The 18,158-nt window shown below is 46.1% G+C and overlaps 1 protein-coding gene across 2 annotated transcripts in view; it reads left to right on the top strand.

Annotated features, from left to right (window-relative positions):
* The window catches only part of LOC140480918 (alanine aminotransferase 2-like), a 72,000-nt gene that overhangs the window by 20,508 nt on the left and 33,334 nt on the right, over positions 1 to 18,158 (top strand). For both annotated transcript variants that reach the window (XM_072576503.1, XM_072576502.1), the window contains 2 exons: positions 9,228 to 9,317; positions 11,996 to 12,104. In XM_072576503.1, coding sequence (XP_072432604.1) covers positions 9,228 to 9,317; positions 11,996 to 12,104 — 199 coding nt within the window. The remainder of the gene's footprint in view (positions 1 to 9,227; positions 9,318 to 11,995; positions 12,105 to 18,158) is intronic.

Here is an 18,158-nt window from a genome sequence, read left to right as displayed (position 1 = left end):
GCACACAGCAAGATCCCACAACACTGAACAGCTAATCCACTGTGGTGATGTTGGACGGGGGAGAAATATCATCCAGGACAAAGGAACCACATCATTACTGCAGTTAAATAGCTACAGGTTCCAGGACTCGTGTGTGCGTGTGTGTGTGTCTGTGTGTGTGCGTGTATGGTCATATCTACAGATCCTCAGTAATCACCATGCTTCTGAACCCCCCCTCCCCCAGCCCGCTCAGCTCCTGTCCCCTTACACACATTCTGGATTGAATCTTGTTGCATTCAGTCCCAGTCTCCTGGGCCTGTCTGAACACGGTGCTGCATGGTCACCATGTGTTAGCTCACAAATAAAGTCAAAAATCATTTAAAGATGAGTTATTGTTTCCTCTCAGCCTGTCCTCTAGGTTTTCTCTGTCTTAGAATTATACATTACTAAAGGAGACTATTCAGCCCTGTTATTCCATACGGACTGTGATAAAGTGATATCCCAATCGACTGCCTGGGAAGGTATTGGAGGCTGGAAACAGTACAGCCTTTAACAAATATTTTCATTAGCGATTGAAATATCATAACATCCAAGGATATGGGACAAGTGCATGGAATCAGGATTAGTGAGCCTTATGTGATAATTATGTCAGTGCGGATTTGATGGGCTAAAGGGCTTTCTCTGTGCTGTGTGAATTAGCCCCACTGTTTCCCTGCAGGCTGATCTCTGGTTTGTTGTTGGTCTGGTTGACTCTAAATGCCATCAGTTGTTGTGGCAATGCTTTGTTTATTGCAATCAGAGCTCACTCAAAACCAGGTTGTCAATGTGTTAATGACTTGGCAGGATTCCTGTACTGAGAGTGTGTGTGTGAGAGAGAGAGAGAGGGGGGGAATGTTCCAGGATAATGTTAATGTACAACTCGCTGTGATGTCAGTGTAACACTGAGTCAGGTAGTGGCTGTTAGCTCACCTCTTGTGTAGGTGCCTCGTTCTCCGTGCTAATGAGCGTTCAGTATCCTGCAGCCTCTCTGTTAGCTTTCGACTTCCAAAGGTGTTGTCTATAACTCAGGACATGTTCCTGTACGCAGTAGATAGTGCAGTCATAGTTCCCCGTGCTGGGGTTGAGGAATGTTGCAGACATTGCCAATAAAGCGTCATGAATTACTGCTTATTGAGGGCATATGTGAGTGAGCTGCCTCTAACCAGGAACTGAACCTAGACCGTGGCTGACTGAAGCCAGCATGTGCTGCCTATCCTGTGCTGGCTGACTGACACGACTGAATTTTAATGTCTCTGTGGTAACGAGGTGGACAGGTATATACAGTTTCTGTAAGAGTGGACTATCCATCAGTAAATGCAGTTACCACACACGCTGACTGAAACACTGGATTAATGTCCGTTTCAATGCTTGAAATTATTGAGAGCAAGACAGGGGATGTTTGAGTAGGATTTTCAATGTGGCCTCACTGTCAGCTCAGCTTCAGCACTCCCTACTTTAATAACAGACAATTAAGGCACAGTAAAACTCTCAAACCAGTACGCCAGAGGGTTAGATACAGAGTAAAGTTCTCTCTACACTGTCGCCCATCAAACACTCCCAGGACAGGGACAGCACTGGGTTAAATACAGAGTAAAGTTCTCTCTACACTGTCCCCCCATCAAACACTCCCAGGACAGGGACAGCACTGGGTTAAATACAGAGTAAAGTTCTCTCTACACTGTCCCCCATCAAACACTCCCAGGACAGGGACAGCATGGGGTTAGATACAGAGTAAAGCTCCCTCTACACTGTCCCCCCATCAAACACTCCCAGGACAGGGACAGCACAGGGTTAGATAGACAGCCTCCTCTATGTGACCCCTCACTGTTCCTTGTGTGTTGTTGTGTTTTAACATACGTGTCCACCAGTTACTATTTCGCTCAGTGCTACAGGAATTCAGTAATCCTGTCGTTTGCACTAAATGGACGAGGAGTCGAAACTGACCAATCCTTGAGTTGGAACAGAATGATGAAATGCTTGTTGATTGTGGCCTTGGTCTTGCCAAAAGACTCTTAGACATGGTTCGTCTTCCTGGTCAGTCTCTCATAGCTCCCTGAACTACTGCCCAGTAAAAACTAACAATTAGATCAGAGTCAGAACAAATTTACTTTGATGAAAAGAGATACATTTTTTTGCAGTTTTTTTTTTATCTTGACTCGTAAAGAGTACATATTTGCAAGCACATTAATTCCATGGGAAAATCCACTTTTATTCTGCATGAAAGGAGAGTACTGATCGGCAACATCACTTCCAATCAAACTCATGGCTATAGAGAAAGCACCAATTAATGATGATTAGCAGGTTTTCTTATTAAATTGTGGGAGCTGGGTGTCACTAGCTGGGCCCAGTTTTTGTTGCCCGTCCCTAGTTGCCCCCTTGAGAAGGTGGGGGTGAGCTGCCTTCCTGAACCACTGCAGTCCATGTGCTGTGGGTTGACCCACAATGCCCTGAGGGAGGGAATTCCAGGATTCTGACCCAGTGACACTGAAGGAATGGGAATATATTTCCAAGTCAGGATGGGGAGTGGCTCAGAAGGGAATTTGCAGGGGGTGGTGTTCCCATGTATCTGCTGCCCTTGTCCTTCTAAATGGAAGTGGCGGTGGGTTTAGAAGATGCTGTCTGAGGATTTCTGCAGTGCATCTTGTGGGTAGTACACACTGCTGCTACCGAGCATCGGCGGGAGAGGGAGGGGTTGCTTGTGGATGTGGTGCCAATCAAGCGGCTGCTTTGTTCTGGATGGTGTTGAGCTTCTTGAGTGTTGTTGGAGTTGCCCCCGTCCAGGCAACTGACTTGTGCCTTTTAGATGGTGGACAGGCTTTGGGGAGTCAGGAGGTGGGTTACTCACCGCAGGATCCCTAGCCTTTGGCCTGCTCTTGTAGCCACTGCGTTTATGTTGAAATTTCTGGCCAATGGTAATCCCCAGGATGTTAATAGTAACATCATTGAATGCCAAGGGGTGTTGGTTAGATTGTCTCTTTTTGAAGGTGGTCATTATCTGGCATTTGTGTGGTGGGAATGTTTCTTGCCACTTGTCAGCCCAAGCCTGGAAATTATCCAGATCACAGTGCATTTGAATATTGTACCTGAGGAGTCATGAATGGTGCTGAACGTTGTACAATCGTCAGCGAACATCCCCACTTCGGACGTTAGGATGGAGGGAAGAAGCTATACCTGTTGCTGAATGATTTACAAGGATGTTGCCAGGATTGGTGGATTTGAGCTACAGGGAGAGGCTGAATACTCTGGGGCTGTTTTCCCTGGACCGTCGGAGGCTGAGGGGTGACCTTATAGAGGTTTATAAAATTATGAGGGGCATGGATAGGGTGAATAGGCAAAGTCTTTTCCCTGGGGTGGGGGAGACCAGAACTAGAGGGCATAGGTTTAGGGGGAGAGGGGAAAGATATAAAAGGGACCTAAGGGGCAACTTTTTCACACAGAGGGTGGTATGTGTGTGGAATGAGCTGCCAGAGGATGTGGTGGAGGCTGGTACAATTACAACATTTAAAAGGCAGCTGGATGGGTATATGAATAGGAAGGGTTTGGAGGGATATGGGCCAAGTGCTGTAGGTGGGACTAGATTGGGTTAGGATATCTGGTCGGCATGGACAAGTTGGACCAAAGGGTCTGTTTCCGAGCTGAACATCTCGATGACTCTATGAAAGGTTTACGATCAATTGATTGATTTATTGTCACGTGTACCGAGATACAGTGAAGAGCTTTGTTTGTGAGCAGTACAGGCAGATCATAGTAAACAAGGCTGGATGGATCAGAGACTGAGACAGAGGTATACTGTTACAATGCACAGGGTGTGCACTAGGCGAGACCATGTTATCTAGGTCAGTATTGGTGACTAGAGAGTCCAGGAAGAAGCTGTTCCTGAACCTGTTGGTGCGTGTGTTCAGGTTTCTGTACCTTCTGCCTGATGGAAGAGGGTGTAGGAGATCATTACCAGGGTGGGATGGGTCTTTGATGATGTTGGTAGCCTTTCCGTGGCAGTGAGCCGTGTAAATGAAGTCCATGGATGGAAGGTTGGCCTCTGTGATGGTCTGGGCTGTGCACACCACCTTCTCTAGTTTCTTACAGTCCTGGGCAGAGCAGTTACCGTACCAGGCTGTTATCCACCTGGACAGTCTGCTCTCAATGGTGTACCTGGAGAGGTTGGTGAGGGTCCTTGTGGACACGCTGAATTTCCTGAGCTGCCCGAGGAGGAAGAGGTGTTGTTGTACCTTCTTGACCGTCACATCTACGTGGGAAGACCAGGTCGGGTTGTCAGTTACCGTCACTCTGAGGGACTTGACCCTCTCCACCCTCTCAACCTCCGCTCCGTTGATGTAGATGGAGGTATGTCCTCATTTCATCCTGAAGTCAATGATCAGTTCTTTAGTTTTGCCGACGGTGAGAGACGGGTAGTTCCTGTTGCACCGCGTCACCAAGCCCTGGATCTCCTTTCTGTATTCTGAGTCGTCATTGTTAGATATCTATCCTACCATGGTGATATCATTAGTGAACTTGGAGGTGGTGTTTGTTTGGGATTTAGCCACGCATTGTGGGTGTACAGGGAGTACAGTAAGGGGCTCAGAATCCATCCTTGGGGGGCTGTAGTGTTGAGGGTCATTGTGGGGGAGATCCTGTTGTCTATCTTCACCAATTGCAGTCGGTCAGGAAGCTGAGGATCCAGTTGTAGAGGGTGGAGCTGAGACCAAGGTCGCAGAGTTTTGAGATCAGTCTGGAGGGGGTAATGGTGTTGAAGGTGGAGCTGTAGTCAATGAGCAGGGGTCTGATGATCCAGGAATGAGTGCAGGGCCAAGGAAATGGTATCTGTTTTGGACCTGTTATGCAGGTAGGCAAATTACAGCGGATCGAGGCAGGCTGGGAGGCTTGAGTTGATGTGGGCCATGACCAGCCTCTCGAAGCACTTCCTGGTTACAGAGGTCAGATCCACCGGGTGGCAGTCATTAATGCACGTTGCATGTTCTTTGTCTGGGACTGAGATGATGGTGGCCTTCTTGAAGCAGGTGGGGGATTTCAGCTTGGAGGAGGGAGCGGTTGATGATGTCAGTGAGTACCTCCGCCAACAGGTCCTTACAGGATCTCAGTGCATGGCCGGGGACTCTGTCACTTCCCTTGGGTTGACTCTCAGGGAGACCAATCTGACATCTGCAGCAGCGTTGGAGGAAACAGGGGCATCTGGGGCTGTTGAGTTGGGTGACACAGGACAGCTGGCATTCTGCTCAACCCGAGCATAAAAAGCATTGACCGCATCAGGGAGGGATGTGTTTTTGTTCGCTATCTTGTTCTGCTTCATTTTGTATCTCGTTATGTTATTTGGGCCTATAACCTCCAGGGTAAGCTGACATAGGTTGGAACAAGAGAAAAGCAAAGTTCTGGGGAGACTATCAGAGCTGGCAGTATTTGTGACAGGAGAGACAAAGTTAACATTTCAAGGTCAGTGACCTTCCAAACACAAGAAGGGTCACTGGACTTGAAAACTTTAAACCCTGGTTTTCTCCCCAGATCTCCTGAGTTTCTCCAGAATTTTGTTTTGTTTCACATTTCCAGCACTATCTTATTTTGAACTAGATTGGGTCCTTTTCAGAAAGGAGGTGTGACCACTTAGGGGCTTCCATGAGTCTGTGCAGTGTCCATGAGGAATACTCCAATCGGAATAGCCATGATCCCAAGGGTGGCTTTCAGCATCAAATCACAGAGAGAACAAACGACCTGGGCCTTAGTTTAGAGATTCTGATCAGACCAATCTTGCAGCACGTGGAACCATAGGAATCCCCGTGTGTTCACTGACCACTGAGGGTAGGTTTGTAGGAGACAGTAGGAGAATTCCCTGGAGGGTGTCTCAGAAACTAGACTAGCCAGGAGAGTAAAGTGAGTACAAGAGCGGGTCAGACACTGTGAATAGTTCAGCAATTGACTCACCTCCTGACTTCCCAGAGCCTGTCCACCATCTACAAATGTTACGAGACGGAGGTCAAATCTCTCGGCTAATTAAAACCAAACACCCAGAAAAGCTGGCCTTGCCTTGTAATCTGATAGAAGTGAGAGGGAATGAAAGAGATAAATCACAATTTATTTCCCTATCGGAACATGAAACAAAACTATTAACAAACTGAACATTCTTTCCCCTAACTGAACATAATCCTATTAACATGATGTTCCAATAACACACTTATTAAACATTATATTAACTTAATCTCAAGTCCACACAGTCTCTGTCTTCTCCGCTGTCATCAATCTGTTGGTCCCTCTGAGCCACCTTCTTTCTTTTTCCTGCCAGTATGTTTCACAGGAAAAGATTCATTTTAATATACAGTTCCTTCTAATTTCTTTGAGAGCAAGATTTTAGATGGGCAGTTAGCTCTCTGGTTCAACGGCAGTTGTTCTATCCAATTTTCAAAATGCTCCTGTTTTTTATACCCCCCAACATGGTTTCCTGTCATTGGTCCAATGTTCTGGATTAGTGGTGCTGGAAGAGCACAACAGTTCAGGCAGCATCCCAGTAGCTTCGAAATCAACGTTTCGGGCAAAAGCCCTTCATCAGGAATGCTCATTCCTGCCTGATGCTACCAGACCTGCTGTGCTTTTGCCCGAAACATCGATTTCGAAGCTACTTGGATGCTGCCTGAACTGCTGTGCTCTTCCAGCACTACTAATCCAGAATCTGGTTTCCAGCATTTGCAGTCATTGTTTTTACCTCATTGGTCCAATGTTGTCAAAACAATAATTTCAAACTCAATTGGGTTTTAGTATCCTGGGCATACTCTAAGGTATTTGGTTAAATTGGAGTTGTTGTCAAAACAGCAACCAAACCTCAGGTATCCATTTAACAGTCAAGATTAGAGTGGTGCTGGAAAAGCACAGCAGGGCAGGCAGCATCCGAGGAGCAGAAAAATTGATGTTCCAGGCAAAAGTCCTTCACCAGGAATGCTCATTCCTGCCTGATGCTACCAGACCTGCTGTGCTTTTCCAGCACCACTCTAATCTTGACTCTGATCTCCAGCATGTGCAGTCTGCACTTTCACCTATCTATTTAACAGCCAATTGTTACACGTACCTATTTTGGAACAGCCTTTCCATTTCAGCAGCTGAGCCTGCACGTCAAGTTTACTTCAATATTCAGAACACACTCTCTAAAAGTGAATATACACACTTTTGACTTCGTAACACAAGGTACAAGTCAGGAGTGTGATGGAATACTCCCCAGTTGCCTGGATAGGGCCAGCTCCAACAACACAAGAAGCTTGACACAACTAGTCATTTGGATACAAAACTGGTTCAAAGGTAGAAGACAGAGGGTGGTGGTGGAGGGTTGTTTTTCAGTCTGGAGGCCTGTGACCAGTGGAGTGCCACAATGATCGGTGCTGGGTCCTCTACTTGTTGTCATTTATATAAATGATTTATCCTATCCATGCCCCTCATGAGTTTATAGACCTCTATAAGGTCACCCCTCAGTCTCCGACACTCCAGGGAAAACAGCCCCAGCCTGTTCAGCCTCTCCCTGTAGCTCAAAACCTCCAACCCTGGCAACATCCTTGTAAATCTTTTCTGAACCCTTTCAAGTTTCACAACATCTTTCCGATAGGACGGAGACCAGAATTGCATGCAATATTCCAACAGTGGCCTAACCAATGTCCTGTACAGCCGCAACATGATCTCCCAACTCCTGTACACGATACTATGACCAATAAAGGAAAGCATACCAAACGCCTTCTTCACTATCCTATCTACCTGTGACTCCACTTTCAAGGAGCTATGAACTTGCACTCCAAGGTCTCTCTGTTCAGCAACACTCCATAGGACCTTACCATTAAGTGTATAAGTCCTGCTAAGATTTGCTTTCCCAAAATACAGCACCTCGCATTTATTTAAATTAAACTCCATCTGACACTTCTCAGCCCATTGGCCCATCTGGTCCAGATCTGTTGTAATCTGAGGTAACCCTCTTTGTTGTCCACTACACCTCCAATTTTGGTGTCATTTGCAAACTTGCTAACTGTACCTCTTAAGGTTATATCCAAGTTGGGGGGAGTCCAGAACTAGAGGGCATAGGTTTAGGGTGAGAGGGGAAAGATATAAAAGAGACCTACAGGGCAACATTTTCACTCAGAGGGTGATACGTGTATGGAATGAGCTGCCAGAGGAAGTGGTGGAGGCTGGTACAATTGCAACATTTAAAAGGCATTTGGATGGGTATATGAATAGGAAGGGTTTGGAGGGATATGGGCTGGGTGCTGGCAGGTGGGACTAGATTGGGTTGGGATATCTGGTCGGCATGGACAGGTTGGACCGAAGGGTCTGTTTCTGTGTTGTACATCTCTGACTGTATGAACGTCCAGGCCAAAGCAGCTGCATCCCCTCCCTCCCCCACCGATGCTCAGTAGCAGCAGTGTGTACCATCTACAAGGTGCACTGCAGAAACTCACCAAAGATCCTCAGACAGCATCTTCCAAACCCACGACCCCTTCCATCTAGAAGGACAAGGGCAGCAGATACTTGGGAACACCACCCTCTGAACCACACACCACCCAGTTCCTTCCCTGTAGCTAGGTCAGAATCCTGGAATCCCTCAGGGATGTCAACCCACAGCAGATGGAGTGGAGTGGTTCAGGAAGACCAGTGTTTCCCCCTGAGCTGCAGAGCCACTGGGAAGCTGCACCTACAGTGATTGCTATCCAATGAATGGTTTCTGCTTCCAAAAGCTGCTGGCATGCACAAACCCTGGGATTCACATCGCAGCAGAAAGTAATGACGGGGACATCCCTCTTCACTTAGTCTCTTTTAAATCGCAAAACAATTTGTAATGAAAATAAAAATGGAAAATTCACAAGCAAATTGTGTAATCCTTTGCCGCCTTCATTGCCTCTTGTTTCCAGTGTTGCATGTGCAACAACACCATTTTAAACATTGATGTAGAATTCTCCATTGTACATTTCCTGAAGTGTTGCTTTCTCAGGCCCTGGGGAGTCAGGAGCTGAGTTAATGGCTGCAACATACTATTGCACTATGAGAGGACTAGCCAACTCTTGGTTGATGGTACCATGAATGTACAATACATTGGAAGGGAATCGGAGGCACAGTAAGATTTTCTGATTGCAATCTCACTCAACCTCTCATTCTTTCTCCTATTCTCTATCTCTCTCTCTCTCACTCACTCACTCACTCACTCACTCAGACTGTTTCTCTGTCCTCCCCCACAGGGTGTGAGCAAACCCTTCTCTGAGGTTATCAAAGCGAATATCGGAGATGCACATGCCATGGGACAGAAGCCAATCACCTTCATCCGACAGGTATGTTATCTTTCATAGGTGGCTGGAAGCTGGGTTAAGGGGCAGACAGTGGCTGGTATTTAAGAGCAGGAGAAAAAAGTTAACACACAGAACTTAGAAGCTCTGCAGTTTCCACAGTTGGTTTACTTTCCTGTCCAATTCTGTATAATCAACGGTATCTCTGAGCCAGCACTAACCAATTCTCACTCTGTTCAATCTGATGATGTTGGTGGGACCTTTCACTTCCACGTAACCAATTGGTCTCTCAGGTGCCAACCCAACATTGCTGTTAAAGCCCAGCTATCCCCTTCCCCTGGTCTGTAGTCAATAATCCCTTTGTCCGCCTTCTTTCCTTGCTCTGTCACAATCTCTCTCTCTCTCTCTCTCTCTCTCTCTCTCTCTCTCTCTCTCTCTCTCTCTCTCTCTCTGTCTCTCTCTCTCTCTCTGTGTCTCTCTCTCTCTCTCTCACTCTCTGTGTCTCTCTCTCTCTCTGTCTCTCACTCTCTGTGTGTGTCTCTCTCTCTCTCTCTCTCTCTCTCTCTCTCTCTCTCTGTCTCTCTCTCTCTCTCTGTGTGTCTCTCTCTCTTTGTGTCTGTCTCTCTCTCTCTCTGTGTCTCTGTGTGTCTCTCTCTCTTTGTGTCTCTCTCTCTGTCTCTCTCTCTCTGTCTCTCTCTCTCTCTCTGTGTCTCTGTGTGTGTCTCTCTCTCTCTGTGTCTCTCTCTGTCTCTCTCTCTCTCTCTCTCTCTCTGTCTCTCTGTCTCTCTCTCCCCCTATGTCTCTCTCTCTCTCTCTCTCTCTCTCTGTCTCTCTCTCTCTCTCTCTGTCTCTCTCTCTCTGTCTCTCTCTCTCCCTATGTCTCTCTCTCTCTCTCTCTCTCTGTGTTTCCCTCCCCCCCCCTCTCTCTCTCTCTCTCTCTCTCTCTCTCTCTCTCTCTCTCTGTCTCTCTCACTCACCTCACTCAGTTTGGGCTCTACCTCCAACTATCTGCTCACTCACCTTCCCACACTCCCACACTCCCCTGCCCTGCTATCAGAGGAAATACCTTTGTTTTCTAATTGCTGTCAGTTCTGAAGAAGGGTCGCTGGACTTGAAACGTTAACTCTGTTTCTCTCTCCACAGATGCTGCCAGACCTGCTGAGTTTCTCCAGCAATTTCTGTTTCTGTTTTCAGAGTTCCACCATCCACTGTTCTTTATTTTATCTGAGATGATCAATTTGTCTCACTGACCATGATCCAGGACAACACATTTCATCATGAACAGAAAATAACCATTTATTAGAATGCACTTAACGTGAACATTGGCTGAGAAAAGAAAAGGGCTCCCAAGTTTCACTACTACAATTTTCTGGAATTAGAATTCATTTTTTAAATCTTTTGCTAATTTTTGGTCTTCTCACTCCCCTCCAGAGAAGGGAGAAATATGTTTACTATTTGCTGGCTCTGGAATTTTTAAAAATTTATTCATGGGATGAGGACGTTGCTGGCTAGGCAGCATTTATTGCCCATCCCTAATTACCCAGAGGGCAGTTCAGAGTTACCCACATTGCTGTGGGTCTGGAGTCACATGTAGGCCAGACCAGGGAAGTTTCCTTCCTTTAAAGGACATTAGTGACCCAGATGGGTTTTTCCATAATTGACATGGCCATCATTAGTTTCTTAATTTCAGATTTTTATTGAATTCAAATTCCAGCAACTGCCATGGTGGGATTCAAACCCCTGACCCCAGGAGGTTCCCTGAGTCTCTGGGTTAACAGTCCAGCGATAATACCACCCAGCCACAACCTCCCTCTGGCTCCAGTCCTATCACCAGTCTGTAACAAATGGTGGCATGACCAATCTGAGGGCTGTCGTATGGCAGCATCTCACTGACCTGCTGCCCCGCACACTCATTAGTGAAAGAGTCTACAGCTAACGCCAATTAGAGATGGGGAAATAAATGCAGATCCAGCCAGCAACCATGCAACATCCCACTTATCCAGTTCAAAAAAGGGTATGCCACTTGATCTTTCCAAATTGCAATCCTCTTCTGGTATTTTAGCACCATAACAGTTGCCCGACTTCCATCCTGGTTTCTACTTCCAAAGAAAGTAAATTGTGTCTCTGACTTTGGAAATCATTCATTCAGAAATCTAGACAGTGCTAAGAATTACGAGGACAAAACCAGTTTAAAGTTTTTGTCAGGCTCTGTGTGAGGCTAGTTTATTAACACAGGGCCGTGGGGGTAAAGGAATTTCACAAGCATGACACAAAAATAGCAATCATGAAAGCTATCGATCTCTGCTGCATTCCTATAGCAACCGCCTGGTCTGAGAACTCCAGATGTCAGTTAACTGTCCCTGCTACATCTCCATGTTAATAAAGGCCCATCCAATCAGCAAGCTGTTCCCATGCTGGGTAAACCAGTGGTCCATTCTCCACATCTGATTCTCTCATTCTTGACTCGATTGGTTCAGGAGGTAAAGCTGCTTCTGTTATTTTAGCAAAATCAACCTATTTCTAATTTTTGAGTTCAGGTGTAAGGTCATTGTCCAGAAACACTTACTCAGTATCTCTCTCCGCAGATGCTGCCAGACCTGCTCACTACATAGCGAGCTTTGTGTTTTTATTTCAGATTTCCAGCATCTGCAGCATTTTGTTTTCGGTAAATGCGTGTTATTGTTGTCCTGGTTGATGCATTAAGCAGGTCTCCTGTCTCCCAGGTTCTCACTATCTGTACAAATCCAAGCCTTCTCTGTGACCACAGTGTGCCTGAAGATGCCAAAAGCAGAGCAAAGAGAATTTTAGATGCATGTGGAGGAAACTCTATTGGTAAGCTTGATTTTTCAATGACTTTCTCTCACATTCTCCTCTTCACTAAAAGCCAACAATGGAACTGCATGGAATCAGAGATACTTTTGAAGCTGGCACAAAGGCCACCTTTTCTTTCTATTCATTCACAGGATGAGGGTGTCACTGGCTAGGCCAGTATTTATTGCCCGTCCCTAATTGCCCAGAGGGCAGCTAAGAGTCACCCACATTGCTGTGGGTCTAGAGTCATGTGTAGGCCAGACCAGGTGAGGATGGAAGTTTCCTTCCCTAAAGGACCCTGATGGGTGTTTCCAACAATTGACAATAGATTCATGGTTTACCATTAGATTCTTCATTCCAGATTTTTAAAATTAAATTCAAATTCCATTATCTGCTCTGGCAGGTTTCAAGCCCACCCCCAGAACATTATCTGGGTATAGATTGACAGTCCTGTGATAATACCACTAGGCCATTGCCTTCCCTTCTTGCTTGTTCAAATCTAGAGGAGGGCTCGGAAATATTTTACCTGAAACATGGAGCTGCTAATATCAATGGGAGTATAAAAAGTATGAAATGAGGTGATGCTGTTCCGTTGTTAACACATTTACAATCTACCTCTGTCCCTCATTCCCTTCTCAACACTCTCTCTCTCTCTCTCTCTCTCTCTCTCTCTCTCTCTCTCTCTGCCTCGCTCTCTCTCTCTCTGTCTCTGTCTCTCTGTCTCCCTCTGTCTTTGTCTCTCTCTCACTCTCTCTGTGTCTCTGTCTCTCTCTCTCTGTGTCTCTGTCTCTCTCACTCTGTCTCTGTCTCTCTCACTCTGTCTCTGTCTCTCTCACTCTGTCTCTCTCTCCCTCTCTCTGTCTATGTCTCTCTCTCTGTCTATGTCTCTCTCTCTGTCTATGTCTCTCTCTCTGTCTATGTCTCTCACACTCTCTCTGTCTCTCTCTCTGTCTCTCTTTCTCTTCTGTCTCTCTCTCTCTCTTCTCGCTCTCTTCTGTAAGCTCCCCTGCTGCTTTTCAACTTTGTCACTCTGTTTCAGTTCTTCTTCTCCCATCTGCATTTACACACTATCCCCATTTCCCTGCCACTACCATTCCTCCTCTTCCTTCTGACCTGTGTTTTTTTTTCTCTTGCTCTCTCTCCCTCATCGTCCTTGCACCCACTTCCTCTCCCAACCTGTCTCATCTCGTCTCCTTCTTCCTTTCAGCCTATTCTTATCTTCCGTGCTCCCTTTCTCTCTCTTCTGTTCTCTGTTTACCTCTTTACTATGTCCACCAGCCCCGACCCCTCTTATACAGAGAAGTAGTCATTCTGAGGTAGCTTTGTGGCAGTGTTGAGAAAGCTTTCTCAAGCTGGAGTTATCCTTCCACTTACCTACATCTCTTGTACTCTGAGACAAATCAACAATCAGTCGACCTGTATCAATTATTCCCGAACTAGGAAGAGAAAGATAAGCCCTGATTTGTAAGCGTCAGTGACTCCTACACCCTGGAGCAGGAGTCGTTCGGGCATAGCATGGGGAGGTACCAAAAAGGGATTAACCTTTGTTGAAAATGCTGAGTGAGGTGAGAGAAGCTAAGATAGTTCCTCGTGAACCCGAGAAAGTTAAGAGAAACTTGAACAGAAATCTTTGAAATGGCGAAGGGATTGGATAGATTATAATGGGAAAAGCTGTCATCAGTAGCAGGCGGCTTGATAATTAGGAAAAGAGCCAGCGATGACGAGGGGAAAGGTTTGTTTAGATTTGAAATTGTTGTGATCTGGAATGTGCAGTCTGAGAGGCAGGGCAAGCAGATAGTCAAAGTGTTTAGGGCCTGGATATCACAGAAATGTGTACAGGAGAACATTTCAGGGCGATATGTGCAGGGTCCAACAAGGGACAGAGATGGTTTGGACCTCACTCTGGGAATGAAACTGAACCGCACAGTTGAGGAGGAGGGGGGGGAGCATTTTAGTGATAGTGATGGCAACACGGTACAATTTAAACTTCTTATGGACAAAGAAATGGACGGGGCAAAGCCAGGTTTTGGAGTGGGGAGAGCAGATTTTAGTAAAACAAGGCAGCCTGAGAACAGCTGCTAGCGGGGAAGTCGACAGAAGGGCAGTGGGAGGCTTTCAAAAAGGATATGGGGAGGGAATCAGCAAACTCAGCTTTCTCCCTCTTCGGGTGATCAGAAGGAGTAACGAGCCCAATGATAGTCAGAATATAATGAGAAGGAAAAGAGACACTTTAGCAGGTACAAGAGGAGCAAATAGCAGAGGCATTAGTGGAGTACAGAATGAATAGCAGAGATGATGGAGAGGGCGGACGCTAGGAAATTGTTTCCGTTAGACGGGGAGACTAGGACCCGTGGGCACAGCCTTAGAATGAGAGGGGGTCAATTCAGAACAAAAATGCGGAGACATTTCTTCAGCCAGAGAGTGGTGGGCCTGTGGAATTCATTGCCACAGAGTGCAGTGGAGGCTGGGACGCTAAATGTCTTCAAGGCAGAGATTGATAGATTCTTGATGTCACAAGGAATTAAGGGCTACGGGGAGAATGAGGGTAAGTGGAGTTGAAATGCCCATCAGCCATGATTGAATGGCGGAGTGGACTCAATGGGCCGAATGGCCTTACTTCCACTCCCATGTCTTATGGTCTTATGGATGGCCTAGTGGTATTACCACTGGACTGTTAATCCAGAAACCCAGGTAATGTTCCAGGGACCCGGGTTTGAATTCCCACCCCTGACGGTGGAATTCAACTTCAATAAAAATCTGGAATTTATAATTACTACTATAAATCCATTGCTAATCTGGTCACTAATGTCCTTTAGGGAAGGAATCTAGCGTCCTTACCTGGTCTGGCCTACATGTGACTCCAGACCCAGAGCAATGTGGGAGAAAGTAAGGGTGGAGATCAGAGTGGAAAAGTGTGGTGCTGGAAAAGCACAGCATCCGAGGAGCAGGAGAATCGACGTTTCGAGCATAAGCTCTTCATTGGTTGACTCCCAACTGCCCTCTGGGCAATAAATGCTGCCTCACTGGTGACGCCCTCATCCTGTCACAGGATTTTTTAAAAAGCATAAGAAAGCAAAGCGGGGATATGAGAAAACTCTGGGCTGGTAAAAGTAGGAAAACTTCCAAGATATTCTGTAAGTATATCAATGGGGACTGGATAACCAGGGAAAGAGCAGGGATCATTAGGGACCAAGGGCACAGCTATGGGTGGAGCCAGAGGACATTGGTAGAGTGTTGAACCAGTTCTTCCCATTGGCCTTCACCCAACAGGATCAGGATGACGGTATGTTGCCCAGGGGAGAGACGGTGAGGTTCATCAGTAAATTGATACGGGGAAGGGTGAGGTGTTGGCAGCCTTAAAATTGGGCAACTTTCCAAGTCTAGATGAATTGTGTCCCAGGCTGCTGTGGGAGGCAAGGGAGGAGATTGCAGGGACACCAATCCTTGCTGATCATGGGGGAGGTGCCAGAGGACTAGAGAACAGCTAATGTGGTTCTGATATTTAAGAGGGGTTATAGCCAGAAGCCTGAGAACTATAGACCAGTGAGTCTCAATCAGTGGTAGGGAAACTATTGGAGAAAATTCTGAAAGAGAACATCTCCCTTCACTTAGAGAGGCAAGGCTTGATCAGGGATGTTCAGAGGGAGGTCATGACTAACAAATCTGATTGAAGTTTTTGAGGAGGTGACTAGGTGTATAGATGACAGTCTTGTCGTTAAAAGTCTTTGGCGAGGTCCCCCTATGAGACTTATCAAGAAGGCCAATGCACACGGGATACAGGGTCATTAGATAAAGTGGATTCAAAATTGGCTCAGTTGTAGGAGACCGAGAGAGTGTTGACAGAAGGCAGCTTTAGTGACTGGAAACTGGTGTCCAGTGGCGTGACATAGGGATCTGTGCTGGGTCCCCTGTTATTCATCACTTATATAAATGATATAGATGACTCTGTCAGGGATTGGATTAGTAAGATTATGGATAACCCAAAGTTTGGTCAGGTGGTTAACAATGCGTTTCGGTATCTTGGGCCACAAGAAGCTATAAAAGGAATGGTCAAAGGGGCAGATAAGTGGCAGATAGAATTTAACCCTGAAAAGTGTGAGGTGGTACACTTTTTGGAAGGAGTAGTTTCACAAGAAAGTTTTCAATGCTGAGGTTGTACAAGACATTGGTGAGACCTGTTCTGGAATACTGTGTCCAATTTTGGTCATCCTGTTAGAGTAAGGACATTATTGAACTGGATTGGGTTCAGGATAGATTTCCCATGACCTTGCTGGAAATGGAGGGTTTGAGTTATAAGGAGAGGTCGGATGGGCTGGGATGTAGGAGGTTGAGAGGAGGCCTTACAGAAGTTTATAAAATCACAAAGGGTATGGGTCAGTTAATGGGAGTTGTCTTTTCCCTAGGGGAGTTTCAAGACTGGGGGGTATAGTTTTAAGCTGAGAGGAGAGAGATTTTAAAAATGCATGAGGGACAAATCTTTTACACAGAGGGTGGTCTGCATGTGGAATGACCTTCCTGAGGAAGTGGTGGATGTTGTTACAATTAGAGTTAAAATGATATTTGGATGAGTCCATGAATAGGAACGATTTGGAGGGATTTGGGCCAGGAGCAGGCTGCTGGAACCAGTTTAGTTTGGGATTATATTCAGCATTGACTCCAAAGGGTTTTTATAAATACCTTAAGGACAAATGGTAACGAGGGAGAGAATCGGGCCCCTCAAAGATCAGCAAGGCTGCCTTTGTGTGGAGCCACAGGAGGTGGGAGAGATACTAAACCAATGTCTTGTACAACCTCAGCATTGAAAACTTTCTTGTCAATATTTACTGCATAAAAGGATATGGAAGATATATAATGTGGGGAAATAGATGGTGACATCTTGAAAAATGTCCATATTACAGAGGAGGAAGTGCTGGATGTCTTGAAACACATAAACATGAATAAGTCCCCAGGACCTAGTCAGGTGTACCCTTCTACCCTATGGGAAGCTAGGGAAGTGAATGCTGGGCCTCTTACTGAGGTATTTGTATCATCGATAGTCACAGGTGAGGTGCCGGAAGACTGAAGGTTGGCTAACGTGGTGCCACTGTTTAAGAAGGGCGGTAAGGACAAGTCAATAGACAATAGCTGAAGGAGTAGGCCATTCTGCCCTTCGAGCCTGCACCATCATTCAACATGATCATGGCTGATCATCCTTAATCAGTATCCTGTTCCTTCCTTATCTCCATAACCCTTGATTCCACTATCCTTGAGAGCTCTATCCAACTCTTTCTTAAATGAATCCAGAGACTGGGCCTCCACTGCCCTCTGGGGCAGACCTTCCACACAGCCACCACTCTCTGGGTGAAGACGTTTCTCCTCATCTCTGTCCTAAATGGTCTACCCCGTATTTTTAAGCTGTGTCCTCTGGTTCGGCACTCACCCATCAACGGAAACATGTTTCCTGCCTCCAGAGTGTCCAATCCTTTAATAATCTTATATGTCTCAATCAGATTCCCTCTCAGTCTTCTAAACTCAAGGGTATACAAGCCCAGTCGCTCCAGTCTTTCAGTGTAAGGTAGTCCCGCCATTCCAGGAATTGACCTCGTGAACCTACGCTGCACTCCCTCAATAGCCAGAATGTCTTTCCTCAAATTTGGAACCAGAACTGCACTAGGGCCCTGTACAGCTGCAGAAGAACCTCTTTGCTTCTATACTCAATCCCTCTTGTTATGAAGGCCAGCATGCTATTAGCCTTCTTCACTATCTGCTGTACCTGCATGCTTACCTTCATTGACTGGTGTACAAGAACACCCAGATCTCTTTGTACTGCCCCTTTATCTAACTTGACTCCATTTAGGTAGTAATCTGCCTTCTTGTTCTTGCCACCAAAGTGGATAACCATACATTTATCCACATTAAACTGCATCTGCCATGCATCTGACCACTCACCTAACCTGTCCAGGTCACCCTGTAATCTCCTAACATCCTCCTCACATTTCACCCTGCCACCCAGCTTAGTATCATCAGCAAATTTGCTAATGTTATTACTAATACCATCTTCTATATCATTAATATATATTGTAAAAAGCTGCGGTC

The sequence above is a fragment of the Chiloscyllium punctatum genome, chromosome 8, assembly GCF_047496795.1.
Source record: "Chiloscyllium punctatum isolate Juve2018m chromosome 8, sChiPun1.3, whole genome shotgun sequence".
NCBI lineage: Eukaryota > Metazoa > Chordata > Chondrichthyes > Orectolobiformes > Hemiscylliidae > Chiloscyllium > Chiloscyllium punctatum.
This window is presented reverse-complemented; position numbering and strand designations above follow the sequence as displayed.